The following is a 13,543-nucleotide window of genomic DNA, read 5'->3' as shown; positions in this document are numbered from 1 at the left end:
GCTACTGCAAAGAAAATGAAAGAAATCACAACCCATTAAATATTACACGGTACAAATATATAAATATATATTTGCGCATGTGGATATACACAAGCAATACCTATGGATAAAAAATAAAGTATGTGTGCACCAAGAACATACCCGCGTAGAAATCATCATCATACTACGGCACCGTGTTGTATATTGTTGAAACCGTGCCAAATACAACAGCCACAACACCAACAAAAAGAAGGAGATAAGTGCCAAAGAAATCAATATTACCAACTTTTTCCCTCGTGAAGCCACCTGAGTACATGTAGAACAACGGAGGCAACACAAGTCCGATATGACCGCCACAGAAAGCACCAACGAGACCAAAAACAGTGGATGCTTTCGGAATGAAGAGTCCCATTAGTAGAGCCGCTAAAGTAATAGACGTCACAATGAGGGAATGCTTCCAGTACGGTACAGTATCAACATGCCAACCCGTACAATGGTACAGTGCATCACGCATTGGTATGATGTGCAAAGCAAAGGCAACACAAACCTTGGCAGCAACCCCAATGTACGCAATTGCAACGGCAACATTCTCACCTGGATCATATAGAGACAGCACTGTGTCAATGGCATCCCCTCCAAACTCCAAATAACCAAATAAACCAACCAGGAAGTAAAGCACAGCACACATTGACATGCCGACAGTACCATATATTGTGAAGCGTTGCGGCGACCGGTGTTTCATCTCACGGAATATTTCAAATGCGTTCGGCTGGCAGATAAATGAGAAGAGAAATAGTGATAAGCCATCTAAAGCGCTATTTCCAGTGCGCATGTACACGATGCCATCAGCGACACCCTCATTAATGATCTTATTAATGGAATGGCCAATAACAACACATGAAAAATACACAATAAACATCACACCCACAAAGGATAAGTGGCGCAATGAATTAACCTGCTTGGGAATGCACATAGGCAAGATAATCACCAACCACACCATGGATGTCATTAGCCGATTACCACTTTCTGATTTCAAATATTCCGGAACACCATCACGATTGAGCACAGCCTTCAAAATGATACCAATAATGATGATGTAAGCAACGGAGCCGCCAAAACACATCACTATCATAAGCGCTGCCGTGTAGTAACCAGCAAGTGGACCCATCACTGCTTTGGCAGCTTCTCCGTAATTACGCGATCCCGTCTTCACTGCAACCTTTGCAAGAAGATTAAGAGAGTACACCGTGCCAACCGCAACGCAAACAAGGTAAATGCAGGACATAACAATCCCACTCAAATTGAAACCTGCAGGCAGTGAGCAAATGCCAGCACCCAATGTAGCAGAGGCCAGGTTCAGGGCACAGGACCACAATCCACCATGGGGAATAAACTTCTCAAGAAGTACGGCGAAAAGCGAGGGTTTCACTTCCTTTACCACATCAACATGTTCCTGCTGCAAAGGATCGAAAGCAGCGACCTCAGAAGGAATTGGATCGCTGCCGTCAACAAATGGATCGGTAGTGGCTCCCTTTCCATCATTCGGATGCTTTTTGGTGGCTCGCATTTCACTTCCACTACGCAAGGAATAATGTGACCTAACCTATTGGAATTGTGATAACAAGCAATTAAACACGAAAGGTGAACATGTGCATTGGAAAAAGGGAAAGCAGCAAAGTGTAATGCTGCTCACATCGCAAGAAAACAAAATCCCACTGCAACAATAGAAGCACTGTCAGTATAACAACGCACAGTTAATTTCTCTACGCCATCGAACCATGAAACGGCAACAGAAGGAGGGGATAGTTACTGTTAACCCACACGTATAGTAAACTAACAGTTCTTACCGACTATAAGCTGTCAGTCTTCACCAGCGTCTGGCTTCAAATACACGCAGCCAATACACATCACGTCATGACACTTCTTTACCTACACAAACCCTGAAGCAATAAGGATAAGAGAAGGAACGAAACAACAAAATTAGTAGAATGTGTGGCAGAAATTAGGGCGCATGTATAGAACTAGGGGAGTATTTTCTTATTGGTGACATCTGGTGGCGGTGAGATCGACTGCGAAACCTTAATATGAGAAGTGAAAGTTTTGTATCCGTGAAAGAGGTGGTGACACTGAGATATTGGCATTGACAACTTGGGCTAATCTTACCGTGTATTTGAGTAAGTAGAGTAGCAAACATTCTTATAGCAACAACTTTTTCCCTGCGTTAACGAGAGTGTTTCATATAAGCCGTTCATTGCAACTGCCTTTTGATGTGCCGCCTCTTTCAGTGGACTACAGCGACGATTTCATCCGATGAAGAGCATGATCTCCGTAGCGACTATCAGGAAGAAGAGCTAGGTGTTTAAGCTACAGGAAGCACGTAAAAAAATAATTAGGGTAACGCACACCTGGAAACAACTCTGTCAAAAAAGCACTAGCGCGCGGTTACAGACTTTCACCGACACTATGAGCAAGAAGCGTAACGGTTGCAGCGCCGCCGCTGCTTGCGGTCGCTAAGCACAGCTCGCCCATCGGTGGTAGCGCATATTCTCGCTCCAGCAGAGCCGTGTTTGCCATTACTTTCCTACTAGTTTCAACCCTAACTTCCTAGTCAACCAAACGTAAATTTGGGGGTTGGTGCAATGCGTAACAGTCAGGCACGCGTATAAACCTACATGTCCGATTCCCACGACGAGCCTGAAATGTGTACGGAGTGTTAACGGCGAAGCGGATGTTATTAACTTGTGTGCAACAACAGCTTTGGACATTCACCTATACCCAACTGCTATACCCCGTTGGCAACGGCGGGGCTGGGGCTTCAGGAAGGGGCACAATCTGCTCCTCCACTTGTCCATGTGCATTCACAACACCACGTCGTAGGAGTCCGGACTCATGCAGGACCCGAGTGACGGCCAAAAGAATGGAAGGTTCCTTCTTCAGCATGGCCTTGATGTCATGGTGGGTTGTTGGGTCATCAATCTGCCGCCGTAATTCTTTGATGATGCTGTAAATCTCCTCTGTAGCTAAGCCGTATACATCGGCTGGTGGTGTTGGGGGCGGAAGAGGAGGCATCGGCATGTCTGACACGTTTGAAGATGCTCGACTGCGTGGTGACTCATCACCTTCAGCCTTATTGTAGTCATCATTATTCTCTTCCTCTTCGAAGTACATGTGCTACAGATAATGAGCCAGTCGATCAAACTTACCAACAATGGTCTTAATTCTGCTTAACGCTTCGAGTAAATGATTGCTGGTTTGGTGGAACTATGCTAGACCGAGAACACACGTCAAAATAGTCGGTTTTTGTAACAAGGAATAAGACAAGCGGAGGAGAATGTGTTTTGTCCCGTAAGTTTAGGCATGCTGAGAAGTGCGGTGGCGCGCACAGTTTCCTGTGAAAATCAACCGCGCAGAGAGGGATGGCCGCACATTAGCTTCCAAATAACAGTTGTGAAAGGGAAATTATATATTCATTAAACTGCATCGGCACTTCCCCACGGGACAAACTGATTTCAATAAGTCACTGTGGCCCCTCTCCCCAGCTGCTAACGTGGCTGCGAGTCACATGCGACGTGCCCACCTGGGAGGGCATTAAACAACACTAACACATCGCCCTTTGTTTGTTCACTACATCCAGTCAGCACGACAGACTCTCTGTCATACATGTTGCACTCAGATACGTGCGATTAACAGTTTTTTGTCGCAATTCTTCCTCACAAAGATAATCACCATCACTGAGGGAGAAAAGGTCAGAACAAATGTGGCGATACTGACAGGAACTACAACGTAGGATGCGCAGGAGTTGCTGTCCTAACAATTCGATAGTTGTGGGCGACACAGAAAGTTTCACACAATTCAACATATACATAGATGATGCTTCCCATAAAAGCTACTTTGTCTCCTCCACATACGCAAGGAACGACAAATCACCGCTTGCCAATTCCCTCGAAATGCTACTCAACTACAAAACGACTGGCCAGCAAGGTCTGCACATGGTGGCGAACTTCATCACCATGCTGTTGTGCCAACTGCAGCAAACGACCCAACGCACTGTTGAACATCTCCCGGTTCTCCTGGAGTTCGACATCTGCCACAACCTCCGGTGCTACATTGGCGCTTGCCTTCTGTATGGTTTGGGTGTAGCGAATAACTGTCTCCCGGGCTTGCATAATCCCTTCATGTACCTGCTCGCATGCTTGCTGCAGGTTTTCTACGGTAGCTCGCGCCCTCTCCTTTTTTTCCAGTGTCTGCCGGAGGTCTTGCTCCTTGCTTTCCATTACCTGCTGGTAATCATTCAGCTCCATCACGCGTCGACTCACAGCTGCCTTTAAGTCTCGTTGCTGCTGTTGGAGTGCTATGCGCATTTTTACCATGTCGTGACTCTCCGGCACGGGGTCAAACATGTGGCGGTAGTTCGAATTGCTCGCGCGAATGACATCTAGTGTCCGCTTTAACTTTGCCATCTCCCGTTCCATTCGGCTCACGCGGGCATCTAAGGTGTCACCACGCAATTGCAAATCCTCCCGCTCGCGCGCTGCCTCCATAACAACTTGCGCTGGAGTCCAATTTGCCTTCTCAGGATCAAGACGCACGAGCTGAACGTCGTAACGGTTGCGAAGGCCGACAAGCGCCTTTTGCCTCTCACGCAAATCTGACACAAGACGCCGCCGCTGCTCCTCTACGAGTTTAGCCTCCATCTTCATCATATCATGATGCACGGCAATCTCAGAAAGCCGCTCCGCGATATCACATGTTAACTGTCGCTTCCGCTCGGCGAGAGTACCGAGCTCACCATTCCGCTGATGCAATGTGCGCTTCAGATCCTGTAATTGCAGCTCTTGAGTGTCAACAAGCACCAACTTCTCTTCGTGTTGTTTGCGAAGCTTTGTCAGTTCGGCAGTGCAGCTGTCGCAACCTAGACTCAGCTGCAACAACTTCTCCCCCGCGACCTTCTTCTCTGAAGTAAGCCGTTCCAACTCGACATTTGCGTGCCACGTTTCTTCGCGCACACGCTTAACCTGAGTCTCCATCGCGCGCTGCTGCTTTGTTAAATCGTTCAATGTATTCTGCAAAGCTGCTATTTTTTCATGCAGCTTGTTGCGCTCATCCAAAGACCGCTCACCCTTGGCGCGGTTAACTTTCCGCTGCATCTGCTGAACGGAAAACTCTACACCGTAAAGCACCTGCTGTTGCGCGAAGTACTGGCCGTCGAGTTGCCCGATTTTGGTCCTCAGATTCTGAGCCTGCAGCTGCCCACCACTTATCTCCGCGAGAAGATCTGATTGTTCCCGGCGCACTTCTTTGAGCCTCTCACTCATCGTAAAATTTTCTTTCTTCAACATTTCAGTCTCCTTATCCATCTGCTTTTCAGCATCCTGCGCCTCCTTGAAGAGCCTGCCGATCGTGGCCAACTGCGTCGAAAGATCCGCTCCCTTACTGTACACGCTACTCTTCTGTTCTTTCAAGTCATCCCTTTTAGCCGTGAGACGCTGGTGAGCTGCTGTTTTGTCGCGCACTGCCGCCTTTGACTGCTCCAAACGGATACGGGCGTTGTTGCGCTCCTTTATGGAGCGTCCAAGTTCCTCTCGTATTGTTTCCACCTCATTCTCCAATCCAGTGACATGCGTTTCCAGTGATGATCGGGTTTGGCGGCTCTTCTCCGCACGGTGCTCGCGCTCCTCAATGCCCGCTTGCATGAGTGCCTCCTCCGCACGCGCAGCGTCGTAGTCATCGTGCAACTTTTTCAGTGCTACGCGCCGCTGCTCAATCCATTCAGCCCCTTCCGCGTACTGCTGGGCTGCTGCTCGGATGGAATTGTCACGCTCGCGGATCTCCTTCACAACGCGCTCCCACTCATTGATTAAGTCACCGCGCTCTTTGTGTTGGCGCCGGTAGTCCGTCGCCACGCGATTAAGTTCCAACTGCACACTGTACATAACTGCGACCTCGTCCTGAAGTTGTCTTCGTCGCTCCCGCAACTGCGCCTCATGCCGCTCAACTGCATTGTCGAGTTGGCGTAACTTTACCGCATCATCTTTCGCATACCGCGCAACAGCCGCTTCATCCGACTCCTTTTGTTGGCGTGCCGCGTCCCACTGCTCAAGCGCCTCCTGATTGTACGCCATAGAATTCTTCAGCTCCGCCATGCGGAGGTTCTCCGTGAATAAGCGGTCCTGCACGACCTGCAGCCTCTCTTGCACATCTGCCTGCTCCGCCTGCATTTGCGTCTGTCTCTGCTTGAGTCTACCGCACTCACGAAGCAGCAACCGGTACATGTGCAACTCGGACTCCATTTCGCGCTTTTTACTGTCAGCTAGGGCTTGCGTATTTACAATTTCGCCACGCACATTGCCCAGGTGTTCTTTCACAAACTCCAGACGGCGCCGCTGGTCCTGAACTTCCCGAACGTGTCCGTCATGTATTTCTTCATGGCGTGAGAGTTGCGCAGTAAGCTCCTTGTTAACCGCATTCAGCAACTCCAGCGGCAGTGCTTCAGCCGTGGCATCCACGACCTCAAGATTCATACCTATGTATGTATTATTATTTTCTAATTTAAAAAGTGTTGCAAGGACGAAAAACAAGTTTGTGAATTGTTTGAGAAACCAGCGATAGAAGTGAAAACAATGGGGTTAAATTCAGAAAAAAAGTGATGCGGAACGGTGATCGCCGCTGCACCTCACACAGGAGAACACCACAACGGGGAATATGTGTGAATCCAGGAATTTGCTCGTGACGATAGTGAAGAACCGATGCGCGTTTGGTCCATTGGGAAGAGGAGGGGGAAAAACAACAACAATGGTGCGTAGTTTCAAAGAGATGAACAAAACGGCAATTGGATACCGGCCGCTCAGGCGAATCGTTGAAGTTTCTTTGTTTATCCCTCTTTATGCATGTATATGTGTGTCACCACATGATAGGCCGGGAAGGAGTGCAAAATGTGCAGTTCTTAACAAAACATGTATGATTTCCAATCACCAGTTGGTCGTAATGCAGAAAGTACACTGAAGGCACAACTCCCCTTCAACAGCCAGACGAGGAGGTGTGTGGCAACTCAAAACCCCCGCGCCAGTGAAAAAAAAAACACGAGAAAATACTCACCAGAGTTCCGTTCGTTGCACGTTTACCCCTGCGACAGAATTACAGTACCATCACGTGGCACACGTAACACACAGCTCGGCGAAGCATGCCCGTGCAAATCAGCGTAAAAAAAAAAGACAAGGTTAATCGCAGATACACCGAAAAAGAAACTAAGGATTACAGCCGGAAAAGAAAGGGACATGAACCGCTGCTATTTTTTGCATTATTTTGGTATCCTTCACATAGGTCATTCGCCCTGTTCCAATTAGCACTCGTACCTCTCCCTCCCCCACAGCCGCTGATGCCAAACCAAATTCGACACCAACCCAAACAGGTCCGAAATAAATGCGCGGGAAGACATACCAACGCAGGGAATTGCCAAGGAAGAATGTTAAAAATAAGATGTGATAGGAGGACGGTTTGGGTCCCGGCACCTTCAACAGCAACTCAAATACATAACGTGTGGAGCCAAAACACCACTACTGAATGGGGAGTTGCAGTCAGCACAGAAGTAGCGTAACACTTTTTTTTCTTGTTCGTATTTTCTTTGTGTCTTCATTGAAATCGTTGCTGCCGAAGACCGGACGCCATCGCCAGGGGACACAACACACACCAACTCACTCTCAACCGTGCAGCCTTACTCTCTCCGCCTAGCAGTACACTTGAGTAATAATACACTGTGTAGACGTCTTGCCGGAGCGGAAAAAATAAAAACGAAGAGGGGGACAAAATGAGCATGTAAACAAACAAATGATACGCTGAGATTGTCATAAGTTCCACGTCAGCCCGCAGCGAAGATGGTGAAACGCCTCCGTTGCCGAGGGTCGCAATACGGCTTTATCGACCGACTGACCCTCAACAAGACCTGACAAAAGTTTCATACCGTCCCTACCAAACTTCAACCACCAGTTAAAATTACACTCAAAGGACGAGGGCGCAAGGGTGTTGAAGGCGTCCTCTTTGGCACGTGGCCCGCTAGTCAAGGAGAATCCCATAGATGCTCGCGGTGGGTTCTTGAAGGAGTCCATCAAACAGGCGTTCGCATAAATCATTCCACCTGGTTTTCTCCAACCGGTTTGAGACGCTCCGTCAACGAGCATTTTGGATTCGTCCCGCAACTTGCCGCCGAAGCCCAATTCCATGGAGAGCACCGTATACCACCTCGAGGCGTAGTGCATACCCGGATATATGTCACGGAATCCGCGTATGAGACCCGCATCCCACACCGGGCCTTGCGTAGCCCAAAATAAAGAGTGTTCTCCGCTCCTGACCGCGTGGTTCCCATGGCTTCCGTTGACTTGGACGTCCGAAAATGTTTGCTTCCACTGCCCAGCGGTAAGCGGCTGCACGAGGGATGATTTGTTTCGAAGCCGAAGAAAGAAACGGTCCGCGCGGAGTGGCAGCTCAACCCACCACTCCGACCACAGTTTACCGAAGAATGTCAATGAACGCTCATCGCTATTGAAGTCCACGCCGGGACCACCAGCCCACCGCAAACAGTACGTTGCACGTGGAAAAAGCCAACGCAAAAATGGGGACGTGAAGTGCTGAACAAAGCTGTCATACTCATCCAGCACTAACAATGAAGTAATTCTTTGATTCGGTGCCCTCTCTGGGATACAAGTGGTACCCTTCACGGTGAGTGAGTAACGTGGGTTGCGAAATTGCAGTGACGCACGAAACCCCGACTCACGAAGTTTTGTGGTAATGATTTCCGTCTCCGTCTCCTTCCCCTCGGCCTCCGCCTCTTCTGTCATGCCAACTACTGCAGTCTCACCTGCAGACAGATGGCTCATTTCTGGTGACTTGCTACGTGTCTTGCAGAGCACCAGGCGCTCAGTACGCACTTGATTGGCGTGCCCATCCAAGTAAATGGCATCAACATCCCGCCACAACCTCACCCGATCCCCAAAGTCCTCGGAGAGTTCTCTCGGGAATTCTCGCGCAAAAGACACAGCCAGAACTAAGTCATTCCACGGCATGCGGAGTGGGCCAACAGCGTCGCCAACAATAGGGACACGTGCATGTGGGACCTTTTGATAACAACTCCCACGCAGGAAGTATGGAAACCATTGCTGCTTCTCAGTTGCGACAGTGACGTCGTGGTGCCACTGTGGGAAAACGAGGAACCTTGTGGGGCCGCGGGGAAGCGGCATGTGGAAATAACCACCAAAATACGGTCGCAACCATCCCGAGTGTCCGTTGTGGCCACGAGCGGCTTCCGCTTCTTCAATGCTCCTTACAAGGTTCTCCCTATTCTTCTTCCTCAACATCTCAGCGAATACGTGGCGGGATGGCTCCTCCTGCACGCTCCTGACGCGAGCTTCATGATCATGTTTGGGAGAGGATTCCTGAAGTTTTACGCGGAGAACGCGATGCGGTTTCCCCACTGTTCCGGTAGTGGCAGCGGAATCTTCAACCTCCTCAACAACCGTTTCAATTGTGGAGCCCCTTCGCAGTGGGTAAGTTGGTGATGCTGCCTCATATATTGGTGAGCTGTACCTGAATTTCTCCCAGCGGAGAGCCTTGCAGGCGGTAACGTCATTCTCCAATTGAACTAACAGTGCTTCTGTAGCGTTTTTAATGTTATCATTCCCCTTTGTTGTTGGTGCAGCACTGGTGTCACTCCTTGACGGTAACGTAGTTGATGTGTGTGCGCGGTATCGTGAGAAAAGCCACTGGAGGCAGGCGTCGTCACGCGCTATGGAAGAGTTGTGCAGTTCAAAATCTACCCGAGGCTCCTTAACTGCAGTCATTGCGCACCCTAAACAAAGGTATGTATGTCCTTTCTCTTCCTTTACAAAAGTTTTTGACTGTTTTGACCCATACTACTACACACACAACGGGTAGGGATTAGAAATACATTAGAAACAATGATACCAAAGAAACACTGTGCGCGATGAACAACCGTTTAAAAGTTTACTCCGGGATGCATCCCTGCTGGTACCCAAAGCACGAATGTACGAAAAACACGTCCCGCTGAAGCCGGTACTGTGATTGGATGCATAGGTAAGAAATTCATCTGTGTGACCACCATGTGTGTATCATCGGAGATGTTGTTTTAGCGGTAAGCGTCTGCTTTAGGGGTGTGTTACGAGCAAAAAAGAAAAAATGACGAGGCAACAAATGAGCAAATCTCAAAAAAAAAAAACATAACACGATGTTTCACAGTGACCTCCGGCCTTGTTGAAACCTTACCAAAGCACAGGAAAGACATCTGACTTGCTTCCTCATTGCAGTTGCCTTCTTTTTCCACTGCTCTCCCCGTGTGCCGCTCCTCACCCAAACAACAACTCGCGGCACATCCCACTGCAGTTTGTGTGAATAATTAAATTACCCCTCCCCTCAGAGGATCACAGCCTCTGGTATCAAAAAGAGTTCATGCTAAACTGCTGTGGCCAGTTTATTCTCGACCACCCTCAGTACATCATCCATCCCCAGTTTCTTCGCTTTTTCTTCAACAAATCGCCACACAACTGGCGATGCCCGCACCCGCCTCAGCGGTGTCCGTTGAAGCAAGCACACAAACTTCCCAAGATCTTCACGCGTAAGCAGTAATTCGCGCGGAGGCCGAAGGACAATGCTGTTCCCCTCCGTAATGACCTCCTCCCCACCACCGTCCAGCTTAGCGATAATACTTCTGCTGAGATGCCGTTCCACAGCTGGCTTTAGAGCATTGGAGAAAGCTTGAGCGAAAAGGTCTGCCGCCTCAAGCACATCGAAAGCACTAACTTCTGTTAGTGCCTGCTTGAAGTCCACTTGCAGAACGCCAGGTGTGGGGCGGTACTGACCGTAGGTGTTATAGTCGTTTACGATAAGGATGCGGTGAAGGGTTTCGCGCACATCAATGTCCAACTGGCTGTAATATTCGTCATCACCTTCTGCATCATTTACACGACGCCGTTCAGCACAAAGCCGTTCAATATGCCCCGACACGTCCGGATGTTGTTGCTGTCGGCAAAGATCCGTGAAGACGTCAACGTGCGTCAATGAAACGATATGTAACTTCATTAGAAGGTACATTCGCTCTGCAAAGAATTCCATCAAGCGGGTGAGTGGGTCCAACGCCTCAAGTGGCACATCGTCCTTCATTTGAATCTTTAATAAAACAACTGCAACGGCACACATATCCCCAGGTCGTATTGGGGATAACGTGGTCATTGCACACGCAGCGGCATCAGCGCTATCGCTACTTTTCCCATCAGAGTGGCTGAACGAGGCCGAGCTGGAGTACACTGCCTCACATAACGATATGAGCTTTACAAGGTTGCGGGGTACCGGTACGTCAGGCGGCGCCACCAGGCGGACCATTTGCAGCACATCTGCGGGTACAACATTTGTTGGACCAAGGCTATCGGCCATGAAGTCGATGACAGGTTCGATGAGGTCCAAATCCGTCGTCCTGAAGAGAGACATGGCGCGAAGTAAACGTGTAAAACTCGGTGGTGGGAAGGCCCGCAATGTGGGAAGAATGAGCGGCACAGTTGTGGGTCGTAAGTACTGTTGATGCGGTGCGCCAAAGCGTGCAAGAACAAGGAGAAGCTTGGTAAACATTGACGGTTTTAGTTCCGTTAGCCTCTTGAACCGCTCCCGTGCTCTCAGGTTCTGTAGCAGATGCGGGTCCAAATCCCCGATGAATGCAACGTCGGAAGCTCCTTCAGATGTGTGTGTTGCCTTTAAATCCCCCGCGCCAGTAATATTAGTTACAGTTGGGTTAGAACTACTTGTGGAGCCACCGCATCCGCTCTCATTAGTCGCACCGTTTTCGTTGGTCGTAGCGGCGGTAATGTTAGAGCTGCTTTGAAGTTGGGCCAAGCGCAGCCGTTTCTTCTCCGCTTTAATGTTGGAATCAATTGTCTCCAAAATGCAGTCCGCAAGAAACCGAAAAGTGTTCATCTGATCGTGGCCCATTTTGTAAAGGTTAACGAACGCTCGGTAACTAGGCAATGAGCCTAACTTTTTCCGTTTGTTGAGCACAGCAAAACGCCGACCTAAGAGCGCCAGGAAACGTTTAGGTGGAACGATCTTAGCGCGAGCAAAAGCCGTGAGCACACGCACCAATTCATGTGGATCTTTGTAGTGATTAATGTGGTGAACTAAAAACATGCCCATCGCCTGAAAGAATTGCAGGTCCCGCTTTCTACGGCCAGCACTCATGCCCATAACAATGATGCACCGCAGCACCGTCTCGGGTGACATTTCCTCGGCCGCACGAAGGATGATAAGGTCTGAAGTTTTCTCCTCTGCCTCGTGCACGTACACTGCATCTCCTTGTTCATCATAATCATCAGCTTCCTCCTCCACGGCACCACCATCCCTGTTATCATTACCACTCTTCCCCGCAGCCGCCGGCCGCTTGGAGGCGCTCTTTGCCGCCGCGGTTGCGATAAGTGCAATTCTGTCACGAACCATATCCTTGAAGGTTGTACCGTACCGCACAAGTGTGGAACGGGCCCAGTGGCATTCCACAACATCCAGCAACTGGCTGACGTGGAATTCATTCAGACGCTCCATGAGAACAGGAAAAAAGATATGTTCCTCATCGGCGGACACCAGCCGTGGGTTCTTCGTCGCACGCAGGTAAAGAGTCACAGCCTCCACCAACTCCTCTAGGGAAAGCGAGCGCACACAAGCTTGTCGTTCAAGTGTGCTGCGACTCACCGTCATTTCCTCCGCCTGTGACAAAGGCACCGCGCCCCCTTCTCCTTCATCGTCCCTGTTGGCCAGCAGCGGGTCTGTCGGTTTCCCTGATGGAGGGATCGCTAAGCCCTGCTTCTCCAGCGCACCTCCATCATTGTGTCTTTTGTATACGTTTTCCGCTTCAGCCAACGAATTTGTTCCTACACCCTCTTCGTCCCCTTCGGCTTCTAACTCCCCTAAATCGTCCCCATCGCCTTCCATTCCCGAGCCACCGGAAGTGGAGAAGCGCATGGGTTCCACCATGACACCAGAGAGCGCCGACTGCTTCGACCGAGAGGAAGTTGTGGATGCCACCTCCTGCTCGAGATCGTGCAGTTCCGCCATTTCCTCATCAGAAGGGACAACCCGCCTGATGCCGCTGCGTCGCGGTTTGGGTGGTGTTGTGCCATCGCTGTTATCCGTAGAGACGTGGCGACACATAACGTGGCACGCTGACAACCTCTGGTGTAGCGACTGATAACCTACAGTCCGACGATAAAGACGGTACATCAAGCTAATTTTATTGACTTGACCTACAAACACATAATGAGGAGAAGTGAAGGGAGAGAGAGTATACCCCCAATGTTTTTTATTGGTGTAAAAAATAAAATAAAATAATAACGTGTGTCCCAAACAGAATAACGCAAACTACGCGACTGGTGTGAGTGACACATCGACGAAAAGAAATCATGCAGTACGCTTAACAACCCCCCTCAGTGCGAGCATAAAACTCAGAAATCAGTAAATGCAGACATCTGCGAACAGAGAAAAAGGAACTGCGAAGGCATAAACTGGACCACACAGCTCCCCT

At 49.4% G+C, this 13,543-nt stretch overlaps 5 protein-coding genes across 5 annotated transcripts, besides 2 other annotated features; all 5 read right to left on the bottom strand.

Annotated features, from left to right (window-relative positions):
* Positions 1-13,543: part of a sequence feature (sequence corresponds to BAC RPCI93-28A12) that runs on past both edges of the window.
* Tb927.8.8220 (amino acid transporter, putative) lies at positions 164-1,546 on the bottom strand (the record flags this gene model as incomplete). Its single annotated transcript, XM_842552.1, has 1 exon — positions 164-1,546. One exon carries the CDS (start codon positions 1,544-1,546, stop codon positions 164-166), a length of 1,383 nt encoding a protein of 460 aa, XP_847645.1.
* On the bottom strand, positions 2,749-3,147 carry Tb927.8.8210 (hypothetical protein, conserved; the record flags this gene model as incomplete). The annotated part of the gene is made up of 1 exon (XM_842551.1): positions 2,749-3,147. One exon carries the CDS (start codon positions 3,145-3,147, stop codon positions 2,749-2,751), a length of 399 nt encoding a protein of 132 aa, XP_847644.1.
* Positions 3,930-6,500, bottom strand: Tb927.8.8200 (hypothetical protein, conserved; the record flags this gene model as incomplete). Its single annotated transcript, XM_842550.1, has 1 exon — positions 3,930-6,500. The coding sequence occupies one exon, from the start codon at positions 6,498-6,500 to the stop codon at positions 3,930-3,932; it is 2,571 nt and encodes an 856-aa protein (XP_847643.1).
* On the bottom strand, positions 7,821-9,809 carry Tb927.8.8190 (hypothetical protein, conserved; the record flags this gene model as incomplete). The annotated part of the gene is made up of 1 exon (XM_842549.1): positions 7,821-9,809. The coding sequence occupies one exon, from the start codon at positions 9,807-9,809 to the stop codon at positions 7,821-7,823; it is 1,989 nt and encodes a 662-aa protein (XP_847642.1).
* On the bottom strand, positions 10,438-13,242 carry Tb927.8.8180 (hypothetical protein, conserved; the record flags this gene model as incomplete). The annotated part of the gene is made up of 1 exon (XM_842548.1): positions 10,438-13,242. One exon carries the CDS (start codon positions 13,240-13,242, stop codon positions 10,438-10,440), a length of 2,805 nt encoding a protein of 934 aa, XP_847641.1.
* Positions 13,331-13,353: a sequence feature (AT_rich).

The sequence above is a fragment of the Trypanosoma brucei genome, chromosome 8, assembly GCF_000002445.2.
Source record: "Trypanosoma brucei brucei TREU927 chromosome 8, complete sequence".
NCBI classification, from domain to species: Eukaryota; Euglenozoa; class Kinetoplastea; order Trypanosomatida; family Trypanosomatidae; genus Trypanosoma; species Trypanosoma brucei.
Note: the sequence above shows the minus strand (reverse complement) of the source record. Positions and strands in the feature narration are given on the sequence as shown.